Below are 14,488 nucleotides of genomic sequence, written 5' to 3' on the forward strand. Positions count from 1 at the left end.
CAACAATAATTGAAGTATAATAATAATAATAATAATAATAATATAAAAAGCTCTTTCCTCCATTCCATGTTAACAGAGTCTTGGTTATAGTACAAAATTTTAAATTACAGTAGCATTGTCCAATCAAAGCACGTGAGTGGGTGGGTGGGTGGCTCAGCAGGCCAGCTATAGGCACTAGCACACTGCCACACTGCACACTTAACAAGAAGATATAAAACTAAGTTAAAAAGAGAGAAAAGCATTGTGCACCAGACACTTCAGGAAACACTTCAGGAATAGAGAGTGTGAGAATATCTGTAGTAGCTTCTTTATATTACACTGTCATTTACTTTTACTTTTTTAATTATATCTTCTAACATATTTTTTTAATTTTTTTTATTTTATTTAAATATTATTTTTTTATTTATTATTTATTCTTTTTTTAACAACTATATTTTTAATGAGAAATGTTACTTCTACAACATTTTTAGCAATACTTTCACAACAAAATTTATGTGAAAAGTTGTTATTAGTTCTAATTTGAACCTACCATTGAAATTATTTTTTTATTCATCAATATTAACTAATAACAATCTATTACTTAAAATTTATTGTGAAATATTATAAAAATATTGTGGTAACATTTGATTGTGATTATTTATTTATTTTTTTATTATTTTTCCTTTCTTTCCTTGCATGAGTTGCATCCATACATATTTTTTTCTTTTCTTTTCTTTTTCTCTTGTTTTTTCTCCTCCACACACGTATCCCCATTCCCACTCCTCTCATCTTGTTTTTATTTTTCTAGAACTCTTCCTCCAAAATTTGAAATTAACCCTATTTGCCCAACTATATAGTTAGTAGATACTATTACAAAATTATATTTTTTACTAACATCTCGAGTTTAAAAGACTTGATTTAGGCCTTATAAATTGAGTCTCAAAGACTTGGTTTCCATATTTTGGTCAGGTATGATTTGGAGCTTTTTCCACGTGGCGTCCACTTGAAAATCATGTCTCTAAGACTCGATTTATAAACCGAGTTTCTAAGACTCGATTTATAAACCGAGTCTTTGAGCATCGATTTGTGTTGCTTGAAAATGACGTGGTTGATCCACGTGGAAGCCACCTGGAAACCGAGTCTTTAAGACTCGATTTCATAAAGCTTATTCAAATTTCATAAGTCATAGATACCAGACACTCTCACGCACCTCTACTCTCACTCACCCTCTTCTCTCACTCACCCTCTCCACTCTCACTTAGTCTCCACTATTTTACATTCATCACCTTTGCCAAAAGATTTGATAAAGCCACAACGAGGTGTACAGAGATTGTATCAAACCCTTATCATAGAGCTTTGAGTTCCTTCAATCTACTCGGTCTCTCAAAACAAAAAAAAAAAAAGTGAGTCACTTTATGCAAAGTGTGTTTCACCGTTTGGTTGTTGAGAAACAGTGGGAAAAATCAAAGAAACTTTGGTTTTAATTCGTTTTTTTTTTTTTTCTTTTTTGGTTTCTATATTGAATTTCTAATAGAACTGTTAAAAAAGATCGAAACTTTATTGTTTTTTGAGATTGAATTGGTATGTGGAATCAGATTATGTTTCTGGGTTTTGTTTGATTTTTGAAAAGATTGGATCTTAGATCAGATCTTTGCGAATATGCTTGTTTTCTTTATGACTATGTGTTAAGGAAGTCTTGGATTGAAGAGGTCTTTTGTAGCTTGAAATCATTCACCTCTTTCGATTGTAGGAGTTAGCCTTTTGATTTTGTGCTAAATGTGTAATGGGGCATTGTTGGAGTCTAGAGGGTGGGATTGGAGCATGGCTTTTGATTTCAACTTGGGATTGGAAAATGTTTTAGGAGAAAAGGGTTAGCTTTATATGGTACTTAAATGTTTTTAAGGATTGCAGCAGTTGGTATGTAGGCAGATTAGTTAATGAGATGCTTGGTGGTGATTAGGTTGTAAGAATTACTAACAAGACTAGCAAGTGCTCTAAGAATTACAGTTTGCTAGAGGAGTAGGGATGAAACAATGCATTCGGAATTTATTTATTTTTATTAAAAATGAGAAAGTTTAAAAACACTTATAAGGGCAATGTGGCTTTTCTGTTTGCTAGTAGAAGCTGTGTGTTATGTGGCATTAGTGTATATTGCTGCATCAGGCATTATTTACGTCTTGTTCCAAATGTTTTCTTCAAAATCCCTTTCAAAGTTTTTGATCTTGAATTGCCTATAATTTGTCATACCTAAATGCTAGGATAGCTTCATAACCATTCACAGAGGGATGGTAGCAAAACAAAGAGGTTGTGTTTGTGACTCAGCATTCATTTTCCCCTATTCTGCCCTTTGTTTTTCGTGTTGTTTTTTAAACTCCAGAATTGCGTCAACAAAATTTCATACACTTGCCAGCTAATCAAAGTTTATCGTAAATTGTCCTCTTAATTAAGACTTCAATCACCGTTTAGTGCTCAGTGTTTTTTAATTAGTTCTTCAGGTAAATCAAAGTGGAAGATTCTGCCACTCAAAATGTTTTATTGAAGAAGGACACAGAAGTTAATCATAATGTTTTCTTTTCTTTTCACTTTGTAAATTAAACAAAAGAATGTGTGTATATATATATTCCTGTGTTAGTCCAGACATTGACACAGTAGAGAGGAAACAATGTTTTTACTCCTTATGCCTAGTAGTTTATGTGAAAGAAAAAGGTTCTGGTTTTGTAGGTGGTTCAAGGCTTCAAGGTACTTGATTGGCTTAATTCAAAATAGAAAAGACTTTATCAACTTTTTTTTTCCATCAACTATTTGGTATCATGACAAATATATGTATCTAGTACAAGGATATAAAGATGAACATGATTAATTTGTTTTGATTAGGGAATCCACTTGTTAAATCATAATATATCCAATTCAAAGTAGACTATGAAATAATAATAATGAGTAAAAGAACACTAATAAAAAATGGATTATATTCCACCATGATTCATTAACAAAGGGGGTCACCTGAAAAGGGATGAAAGGTGACTAAGGTGAGGTATAAAGGAGACATTGGATACTTGAAAGGAAATGAGGAAACACTTAGTCTTGTATTGCGTTTTTGTTTTTGACTTTGTGTGGATATTGGGTTCATGATCTGCACCTTCTGTTTGTTAGTTACTTGTTATCTTTCTTAGTGTTATGACATTCAAGACTATCATGATATTCATTATGTGAGTACCCAATATATGGTTGTTGGACTTAACCTCTACTTGGGCTCACAATCTATTTGTATTGTGGGCTTTGGATTTCCTACTATGGGTAGCTCTATGCTGGGTGACCCAATTATGCTCCTTTTTAGTCAATCTTCTCTCTTTGCCTCACATAAATACTCCTTTTCTCTCTTAGATTGATCACTCTTTCTTTCTCTAAGTTCCCTTCTCTAAGGACTCTCTCCCTAGAATCACCAACCCCCTTTTTCCCCATTCTCTTCTCCTCAAATGAATGAAAGTGAAATAATTCCAACATTAGGACAGTATTCTAAGCACTCTGAAAAGACGACATGTGAAAACGTTCATATTTTAACGCAATTGATAACTTAACAATCAATTTAATTATACACTGAAGTCTGGAGGAGAGGACTACTCTTTAACTGCATATAGACAGCCTTCACCAACACATACTTTTGACAATCATTCTTTGGCTAATACTCTAGCCGCTAGACCTAAATGAAAATCTTTTTTTTTTTTCCATGATCTGCTAAATGAAAATAAATTCTATTGATCAAATAACTGCATCAGACTATTTGTAGGAACACCCAGCCACAAGGGTACCTTTCCTAGACTCCCTATAGCAAAAAAAGATTATTTTTTTAATAGAAACCTCAAAATTAAAGCTTATTTAATTCTTTCTTACCAAATGAAAATTTTCAAACAATTATCAATTATTAATGACATTATTTACTCTCATAATCCAGTTATCACTTTAAAAGAATATATTTGAACAATTTGCAGGGAGAAGAAACAATTATGCTCCATAAAATATGAATCAATGACAATAGAATCTTAGAACACACTGAAAATTACAAACTAAACAATAGATGCTTGAAATAACAATATACACATGTTGCATGCTATGTAAATCCTAGCTTAGAATTAAAGGAAACCGTAATAATAAAATTCCACAATAAATAAAAATTACAAACAGTCCATAGTTTAGAACTAAAAAATATGTTCTAGTATCATTTCTAGCTTATACAAGTACTGTGGGGCCAGAGAATTTGGTATCCCTGGCCCATTCCATATCAAGCCCAAGGCCCATGCCGAGGAGGAGGAAACGCCTAAGGACGAAGTATGAAAGTCCAAGCTACCCAGGAATCTTGCCAGGACGACCCTGTCCTCGGCCAACCTAGACCATGTGAAGAGGAAGTAACGGGCCACCTAAAGCAGCCTTCCAGAGCATCTAAAGAGAAGGAACAAGTACAACGTGCCAGCTGAGAAAGCATGGTGGAGGAGCAAGTCCATGACGAACTGTCACCTCTACATTAAATGCCCGCAACTAACATTCTAGCCGCATTAATAAGGAAATGACCCCTGAACAGCGCAGCCTTGGTTGCCGCAGCCCTCAGAAAGAATGGGAAGGCGGCTGATGGGACAAGCACTCAAGTAGTGACCTGCCTGATCAACAAATGTAGGGCTAAGATCAACTGAGAGGGGGTATATAATGTAAGGAGTCCCACTTGAAAGGGGGACGGGAGGAAGAGGAGGAAATTAGAAGTATTGAACACTGCAACAACCTGTATCAATAGAAAAGCTTTTGTAACCAATCACTAAAGAAATAGTAAGAACCTCAAGCTCCCAAGAGGAGGGCCGAGGAACATCATTGCACGTTTGAATCCATGTCCATGCTATTCCATCCATATTCATCCATGCATAGCAATCGTATCCCTCACTAGGGCTTAGTTCTTGAACCCGCTCTCTACAAATTCATTGTATTGGGTTAGCTGGACTTGAGTCCACTTACTCAACAGTAGAAGTGCTCAAATCCAGTCCCTACAATTGGCGCCGTCTGTGGGGAGAACTCGTGTGTTAGTAAGGGCAACGACCAAGCATGGCAGGATTAGGCCCTCATCAAGCAAGCTCCCATCAGCCCGAACCGGCCAAATCCCAGCATCGGGGTAACTTCGCTAACCCTGAGCGAGATCGAAATGAAGAGAATGGAAGGTTTCGAGAGGGAAGTGTGCACACCACTCAAATCAGCAGAAGCTACTCGCGTGGGGATAATCATGTGCCCTAGAGGCAAAACAACAACCGGGCTACCCAGCCAAAGGAGGATAGGAGCCGCATGACCCAGGGGCAGAACGATGAGCAGGCCATGCAGCAAGAGATAGATGACTTGAAGAGGAAATCGACCTCGACCTAGCCCTGACCTGCCCTTTGACGACGAAAGCGACGAGACTATAGGCGAAGGTCGAGAACTCCTCCAAGCGAGACCTTCTTTCATGACGAAGAGTACTATCAGGAGCGTAAGCGTAAGAGCACATCTCCTAGGGGCTTGGGATACGACGCCATGAGCAGGGCACTGGACCAACTATCCAAGTCGCCTTTCACGCGCCACATAGAGGGGGCTACTCTCCCTCGGCAGTTCCAGCAGCCAACCTTCTCCATTTACAACGGCAAAACGGACCCCGTGGAGCATGTGAGCCAGTTTAACCAAAGAATGGCTGTCCACTCCAAGAATGAGGCGTTGATGTGTAAGGTTTTCCCCTCTAGCTTGGGTCCAGTGGCGATGAGGTGGTTTAATGGCTTGAAGACGAATTCCATAGACTCGTATAGACAGCTGACCCAGGCCTTCGGCTCTCGCTTCGTTACAAATAGCGTAGCCCCACGGCCCTTGAGCATGCTACTGTCTCTGTCCATGCATGATGGAGAGACTTTAAAGGCCTACTTGGGTCGATATTAGGAGATGTATAATGAACTGGAGGGCAATTTTGATGACGTGGCCATCAGTACCTTCAAAAATGGCCTCCCGACTAGACACGGCCTAAGGAAGTCTCTGACCGGAAAGCCTGCTACCAGTATGCGCCAACTGATGGATCGGATCGACAAGTACAAACGAGTGGAGGAAGACCAGCTGCAGGGCGGCGAAAAGGAAAAGGCTACCCCTCAGGAGAGGATGGATTTCAGGCCAGACTGATACAACAACACCCGCCCGAGGAGGGACTTCACAGGGCAATCTGGAACGGCCGACACGCAGGCGGTCCATGACGTATTCCAAGAGCCTATACACAGGGTGCTGGTGAAAATCAAGAGCGAGCCTTACTTTAGATGGTCGAATAAGATGGTGGGAGAATCCCTATGGAAGAAGGAGGACTACTAAGCTCCTCGGACCGGGCCGAGGACAGATTTTTGAGAATGGTCTCGATTCACCAGCGTTCGACGGTGGAAAACACTGCGATGGGCGTTGTCTGCTTGCTAGAGCCTAGTTCTTAAACCCGCTCTTTACAAATTCATTGTATTGGGCTAGCTGGGCTTGAGTCCACTTACTCAACAGTTGAAGTGCCCAAACCCAGTCCCTACAAGTACAAATTAATAGAGAAAGTCCATTTATTACAAACTTTATACATAATTAAACTAGTCTAGAAGTAGCTAGACCTTAGACTTTCCATAAATACACAAAACATATAGATGAAAGGCAAGTCCAAATTTCACGTAAACTATTAGCAATTCAGCACATTTATTAGTTTTATATTATATGTGATGGATAGAGATTTGCATAGCTCTAAACAAAATACATAGAAAGTGATATCGAAATTGTAAGGGATATACCAAACTAATCTGATAAAGGGGGGAAGGATGGCTGGAATGTAATATGGTATGATGGTAGACATGGCAAAACGGGTGGGTTGGGTCGGATCAATCGGGTTGAGGGTCAAACGGGTCACGGGTCATTTTTAAACGGGTCAATCGGATTGCAGGTTAATCGGGTCGCGGTTCGAGTCGGGTTGCGAGATGGGTCGAGTTGACCCGTATTTTCCAAACAAGTTTTTTGTTTTTGTTTTTTTGAAATAGATGCAATTTTTCAATTGTTTTTGAGTTCCATAACTGTGATTAGATTCTTACTGGTGATACTGTTACAACTTACCAATTACCACTAAACACTTGATACCCAAATTTGGTGCAACTCTTGTTCCAGCTTTCTAGAAGCTAATCTTGGTATCATCTTCGATCTGTTTAAAGTAGGAAGAGAAAATGAAGGTACAAGTAAAGAATGACAAACTATAATAGAGTACATAACATATTAAGTGAAGAAGAATAAGTAAATATTTTATAAGAATTACACCTCAATCTCAATCTACTCAATGTTGGTAGACGTGGCAAAACAGGCAGGTCGGGTCGGATTAATCGGGTCGCGGGTCAAAACGGGTCACAGGTCATTTTTAAATAGGTCAATCGGGTTGTGGGTCAAACGGGTTGAGTCAGAAAATTCTGACCCGTTTTGCCATGTCTATACGATGGGTTAAATCAAACACTTTATAAATAAAATGAATAAATGGTTCACCACTTTATGGCATATAGGAACACCATCCAAAAAGATACAGAACCAAAATTCACCACCCAAGGAAACCACCAATGTGATAAGAGTTTAAAAGAAGAAATCCATCTTCTACAGCACAATGATTTTTTAATTTGAAAATACACTTTGATTTTATTTAATTCAGCCAGAAGGCTTATATAGAGCGTAGAACAACCCCCTAAGCATAGGAGAACGAATTAAATAGTATTTAAAACTTAAACTTAGTCATGACCAAAGTCAGACGTGACTCTTAGGAACTAGAAGTACAATAAAATACTTGTCGGCCTAGGAGAAATAAAACATAAAGTTTGATATGTCCAAGGAGACACTAATTGAAGACAATTTGATTTCTTTTTATTAATGGCAAAAACAGTTGAAAATGATGGGTTGCACTTCTTGTCTTCAAAAATAACATCTGGGCCAAACTTAGCATCAGATTAGGTTTGCTGAAACTTGGGACATTTCGGTGTTAGAAAAGCAACTTCAAAACACACATAAACTATCAGCACATTTATTAGCTTTCATATGTGCTTCATCAAAACCTGCAAAGCTCTGGCGATGATGCTCCTGCAATAAATTAAAAAAAATTAATGCATTAATATTCCAACTTGTTTTTCCAGTCATTTTTTAAAATTTTAAAATTTATTCTTTAAACAAAATAAACAATGAAATAAACTCATTCAAACACAATTAATTTTTCTAAAATAGAAATTAGTGAAAGCAGTGTTTTTCATTTGCTGTCTAATTATTTAAGCTAGGAAGTATGGACACAGATACAAACACGGCATAACAATACAATCAATTTAAAAAAAAAAAAAAAACTATAACATGAAATGACGGGTATAACACCGGTATGATACGGATACGAGATAAATACGACACTCCAAATAAAGTGTCCATACTTCCTAATATTTAAATAACCTTGAAAAGGGTCGTCAAAACTCAAATTATACCGTATAATAAGCATGTTCAACATGTCAAATAAATCCATTAACTTATTCATTAAGAGATTCATATGGTGGTATATATATTAACAAACTTTGTGTCTTGCCAACCTTGGTGTGTGTAAGGACTAGCTAGTGAGCAAGTCAGCGACTGTCCAGATCAGGTGATTCTCGACAACCCAGTGGCAAGCCTTGATCTGACCAGGACCTGACGCTATAGTCAATTCAGCTTGATTCGGGTTCGAATCCGACGTGTGCATGTGACAGCTAGCAACACCATGATTGATCTTAGCCTTCGAATTCGGATCCAGTATATCGACTTCATAGACCCGAACCTTTGGTACCGAATGACAGTGATAAAGTAGGTACGGGAACAAGGTTTGATGACAAGAGACTATTTGCGTGACTTTGCCACCGTTGATTCCTTCGACTGATCCAATCATTATATTCTGCTTTGACCCTTTAAAATTTTCAGTTGATCGAACCACAATGTTTCTGCCCAAGACAGAGATTGCAAAGTCAATCATGTCCTCAGCTGAGCCCACGCACCGCTTGGTCTCGCCCAGGCTCGGAGCACTCTCGCACTCATTCAATGACTTCACTATCATAGTCTCCATAGTGGAATTATCATCCACGTGAAATATCTTCTTCAACTCCGAGACCTTAGACGTCGAAAACGGTAATTTCGATGAAATTGACCGAGGCAAAAATGACCTCTTAGGCATTTTATCTTTTATATCTGGCATTGGCAGTACCTTCCCTTTCTTTAACATCGACTCCCTAAAGAAAATACCTGACTGAACCCACCCTGATGCATCGGCGACAGCACCGGTATGGGCTATCAGTTCTTCGAGATTCGGGGATGAATCGGGGAAGCAGAAAAGGTTGGCGGAGGCGCAGAACGCTAGGAACTGAGAGGAGAGAGCATTCTCGGCGGCGAGTTCGGAGAATCTAGCAGAGTCTACCGCGCTCAATGGGGACGCCTTGGATAGGAGAAAGGTTGGTTTGGCAATGGCGTGGTTGTTGTTTCGGACCTCTTTGTTCCAATGCCGAATCAGATTGGATTTCGGGGTGCATAAGCTTTCACCGGCGGAAGCGGAGGCGGACCCAACCTGCATTGACACAAAGGGAAGACATTGAGAATGTGAGAATAAGAGAATATCAAAGACAGAGTGAGAGTGAGAGTTCTTACAGCGAGAGACGAGAAAAAGAGTACGAGAAGAAGAAGAGCCATGGGACTGAGTTGCTTTTGTGTGCGCTGAGAGCCTGAGATTAGTTTTGGTGGGTTTGTTGGGTTATAGTACGTGGATATTTATAGGAAAATCAAGTAGTACATAAAACTAATAAAAGTGATTCTCAAAAAACAGTATTACAAGTTTATTGGTGGGCGGCTATTAATTACAAGTTGATTGGTTGCCACTTGCCAAGTTGATTGGTTGATTGGTAGGCGGCCGTTGCAAGTTGATTGGTTCCCAAGAAAGTGTAAGAAAATGAGAGAAAATATGTGATAATATGTGATTTGATAGTAGAGATTAAATTGGTTGCCGGTTGAAAATAATATAGACTGAATTGGTAAAAACCAAAATGTAGCGATCAAAATGATATTTTTCATTCAATTATTAATAGTTAATGGGCTCAAATATCTTCTGCTATTCTATGAGGTTGTAAATTATAAGAAAAAATTTAGAATAACATCATTATGGATCCTAATTTTGTTATAACTTAGACGTGATAGTGGGAAAAAAAATGGTAAATCTATGAGAAAATAAAGAATAACTAAATATTTTTTTTCACATAATATAATTGTGAGAAAAAAAATAATAAAAAGCGTGGCCACATAATTGCACAAATTATAATCGATATAATTTCCTAATCTCTAGTGGGAAAAGGCTGAAAGGAATTATTAGAACAAACAAAAGAGACTATTTTTTTTTTGGAAGAGGAAAACATCCTCATATCTTATTAAATGAAAATAGAGTCAAGATACAAAGCTTAAGCTTGCATTAAGGAGATTCCTCCATCCAGATAACATCATGTACCAGATTTTTTGCATGCCTGGCTAAAACGTGGGCTACTGTATTAGCACTCATTTTAGCAAATTGCACGTGTGACCATCTATTTTATTCAAAAACATACGCACCAAAACTTAGCTGGCATATAAAAAAAAAAGGTTAATTAAGTAACCCAACAATTCAATCATTCCTCCTCAAAAAAAGAAAAAAAAATCAATTATTATTATTAATTATTTTTTTAATGAAAGAGTGTTAAGGATAAGAACCACCACATATTCTTAAGAGTTCAAGTAGTTGTGGTAAGTGTGAACTCTTAGAATCTGTGGGCGGCCTCTTTTATTTTTTATTATTCTTTAACAAAAGGAATTCAATTATTGATAGTTAAGTAGTGCATGTATATTCAGCCCAAAAAAAGAGAAAAAAAAGGGAAGAGAGCAGTGCATGTATCTACTATCGAACACTCTTCTCCAGGAACAACAAAGACGCAAAGGATTTCTTTATTTTTTTAGGTGTTAAATTATAATTGATATAAGATCCCTTTTAAATGGGCCATGGTTTAGACTATTTTTATTATACATTCTTCACAGTATGATGGTTTTTAAAATCGGATCATTCAATAAACCGTGAAAGAAAGAGGTTTAAAGTTTTAAAGATCAGACCGAAGTTGAATTATGCTTAAATCATGATGACGTTATAATTAATTTAATAATTATTTAAAATATAAATAAATATATTAAATTAATATTGTAAGGACTCAATTTGAGTTGAATGTTAGGTTCCCGGCCCAACAAGCCCAAACAATACATTTATAGAGAGTGGGCTGAAAGGCTTAGGTGCTGGCCGTTGATCACCATGGCCAAACTTAGATTAAAATATGGCTAAGTGTTTTCTTACAAATGAGGGATTGCTCCTCGGACTGTGGCCGAGGAGGCCTTTTCTTTTCCCCCCCCCCTCTTTGGGGTTACTAACTCTTCTTTTATAGTTTTCATCTTCCTATCTTCTGCTTCCATCTGTTGATCATCTATTCGCTTTTCTTCTGGTTGTCCGTCCCATCAGAGGCCTTATCGGTACTCAAGTGGCTCGCTCTAACCAACGTTATCCTGTCAAAGGGTTACCTCCCCATTAATGCGGCCAGGGGGGTTAGTTGAGTGCATTCAATGCGATGGTGACAACTTACTTTGGGGTTAAACTCTCCCCAAAACCACCCTTGTCAGGCCGAGGACAAGGTATCCTCGGCCTGGTCCTAGGAAAGTAGGCTTTCCCCCCTTCTCCTCAGAAATAGCTTGCACTCCTCGGCATGGGCCTTGGGCTTGCTGTATGATGGGCTGAGGTTATCAGGCCCACGGGCCCCACAAATATAAATAGAGAAAATAAAATAAAATAAAATAATCAAATAAAATATATTTTTCTTAAAAATTTCATAATTTATTTAACATACCATTTTATTAATAAAAAACAAAACAAAACAATAGATGCAGCGATGCACTTAGATGTTTTCAACAAAAATTGAAATTTAATAATAATAATAATATAAAAAGCTCTTTGTTCCATTCTATGTTGACAGAGTCTTAGTTATAGCACAAAATCTTAAATTAATGTTGCATTGTCATCAAAGCACGTGAGTGGGTGGGTGGCTCAGCAGGCCAGCTATAGGCACTAGCACACTGCCACACTGCACACTTAACAAGCAGATATAGAGAGTGTATTGTGCACCACACACTTCAGGAAACACTTCAGAAATAAAGAGTGTGAGAGTATTTTTAGCAGCTTGTCAATATCTAAATATTACATTGACATTTACTTTTTATTTATTTATTTTTTTAAATACATCTTTCAAAATATTTTTTATTATTTTTCTATCTTATTTAAATATTATTTCTATATTTGTTATTTATTCTTTTTTTAACAACTATATTTTTAATGAGAAATATTACTTCTACAACATTTTTAGCAATACTTTCACAATAAAGTTTATGTGAAAATTTGTTACTAGCTCTAATTTGAACTTGTTATTGAAATTATTTTTTTATTCATCAATATTAACTAATAACAATCTAATGAAGTGCAAATTCGTCAGTCAAAGTAAGTGCATCCAGATGGAGCCAAGCCTTCATCTCTGTGATTATAGGGATGGTTGGATAGCTCCCTTCGTATGGTCACCGATGTAGTATCTGCCACAACGTCTTCAATGCTGAAGTTAGTATAAGAAAAATTCATTGGGAAAGAATAATGCGATGCAATAAAACAATAAATATTTCTTAGTGAGTTTTATGTACCTCTTGTTGGTGATGAGAGAGTTGTATATACACATTCCTGTAACTCCTAGCCATTGTGGCTGTTATGGTGGCTTTAATGCCTCTTTTAGTAACGCCTCATGGTCAATCATGTGAGTTTTGATGGCTCTAACGGTTTGCACAGTTGTCTTTGTAACCGCCTGAAGCATTTATTTGACTGCATTGAATGACTTCTCTATCTTCGTCAGTAATGTGGTTACTTCGTTGAAGGGACCTGGTTGACTCGCCTGTCAATCCTGCCTCGTTGGTCCTGATGAGACCATCCAGGTAAGTTATGGTCGTCAATCCCATCAGCTGCCCCTGGATTCTGTGGTCGTCATGACGATCACAGAAGGTGAAAGGTCTATGGGTTGTATGTGGCTCTTGGGATTTCTTTCCGTATTAAATGCAAAGTGGCGGTGCCACACGTCCTGTGGCCACGTGGCATGCTTTGGTTAGTGGAGTTAATGCTCCAATTGTGTGACACTTGGGGTTTCCCACTAAATTTCAGTTTCTTTGTGCCTTGGTTTTTAAACTTCCCCACTCTTCATCTTCTCTCACTTTTCCAAAATTCCTATTCATTGCTCCTAGTATTTTTTGCTCCGGCCTTTCTTTGTGATTCTTCTTCAAATCGGTGCGTGGCTGAACTTTCTCCCTTTTTCTCTGAGGTATGTTTTTCTTCTTCCTTTCTGCTTCTTTTTTCATTTCGGTGTAGGCATAAACTATGGTGAATTTCTGATTTTCTCTCCCTTTCCTTTTGTGTTTGTTTTGGATTTCTTGGAGATTTAGGGGGCGTTTGGTCATAGAGTTCAAAACATAGTGTTCAGTATTTAAACACTGAACACTAGTGTCCAAAAACAAAAAATTACGTTTGGTGGGCCATTTCTGTTCAGCTGATGTTTGAAAAACTTTGTTCAAAAGCCTAAGTTTAAAATGATGATTTTGAAACATACTTAGGCTTGTTTTTAAACAACAAACTCTATGTTCAGTGGCACTTCGGTAATAAACTTGAAAACTATTATGGGCCCACCTGGTCAGCATTTTTTCAATTACTGTCTCCTCTCTTCCTCTAATCCCTTCTTGCTGAATCCGCACCTGGTACCAAGAGATCTCCATCTCACCCACACAGTCAGAGCAAACCCAACAAAATTTATCTCACCCGCCTCCACAACTCCTCTCACCGACCCATCGCCATTAATTCTCATCGACCTATCATCAACGAGTCTTCTCTACACACTTAGCTTACACCGAATCACCAACCATTTCAGTCAATCACATTAACCCCTTGCTCAGACCAACATAATTCCATGCCCAATTGCCCCTAATCTGAGGAAGAGATCCCACCCTCCATCACAAAGCTTGGGTGCTAACCAAAAGCCAAATAGTGCGTAGGGCTTGGTTAGGCAAATCCTCATAGAGATCCCACCCTCCATCACAAAGCTTGGGTGCTGACCAAAAGCCAAACTCACACAGTACAAAGGGCTTGGTCAGGTAAATATTTGTAATTTTCTTAAGTACTCGTTGTAGCTTTCTTTCACATCCCAATCTAACTCAAATCAGTTCACATTAATCTAGCTTAGGGCTTATTTAGTCCCACATCTTCATTTAGATGGAAGCCTTATCCTCATCCTCCTCCACCTCTCTCGTTCTATACAGAGCATCTGCTTCCTCCTCTGCTTCCTCCAACAGATCTCACCGTGTTCCCTTACTAGTAGGCCTGCCTAAATGTGGT

The 14,488-nt window shown here is 38.0% G+C and overlaps 1 protein-coding gene across 1 annotated transcript; it reads right to left on the reverse strand.

The window, feature by feature from the left end:
- Window positions 1-7,631: 7,631 nt before the first annotated feature.
- On the reverse strand, window positions 7,632-9,793 carry LOC112022586 (polygalacturonase-1 non-catalytic subunit beta). Its single transcript, XM_024055204.2, has 3 exons — window positions 9,664-9,793; window positions 8,583-9,583; window positions 7,632-8,094 (listed from the first exon to the last, which is right to left on the reverse strand). Exons 1-2 carry the CDS (start codon window positions 9,703-9,705, stop codon window positions 8,600-8,602), a joined length of 1,026 nt encoding a protein of 341 aa, XP_023910972.1. The 5' UTR covers window positions 9,706-9,793; the 3' UTR covers window positions 7,632-8,094; window positions 8,583-8,599.
- Window positions 9,794-14,488: the final 4,695 nt, after the last annotated feature.

This window comes from Quercus suber, unplaced genomic scaffold, assembly GCF_002906115.3.
Source record: "Quercus suber isolate HL8 unplaced genomic scaffold, Cork oak 2.0 scaffold_320, whole genome shotgun sequence".
Taxonomy (NCBI): Eukaryota; Viridiplantae; Streptophyta; class Magnoliopsida; order Fagales; family Fagaceae; genus Quercus; species Quercus suber.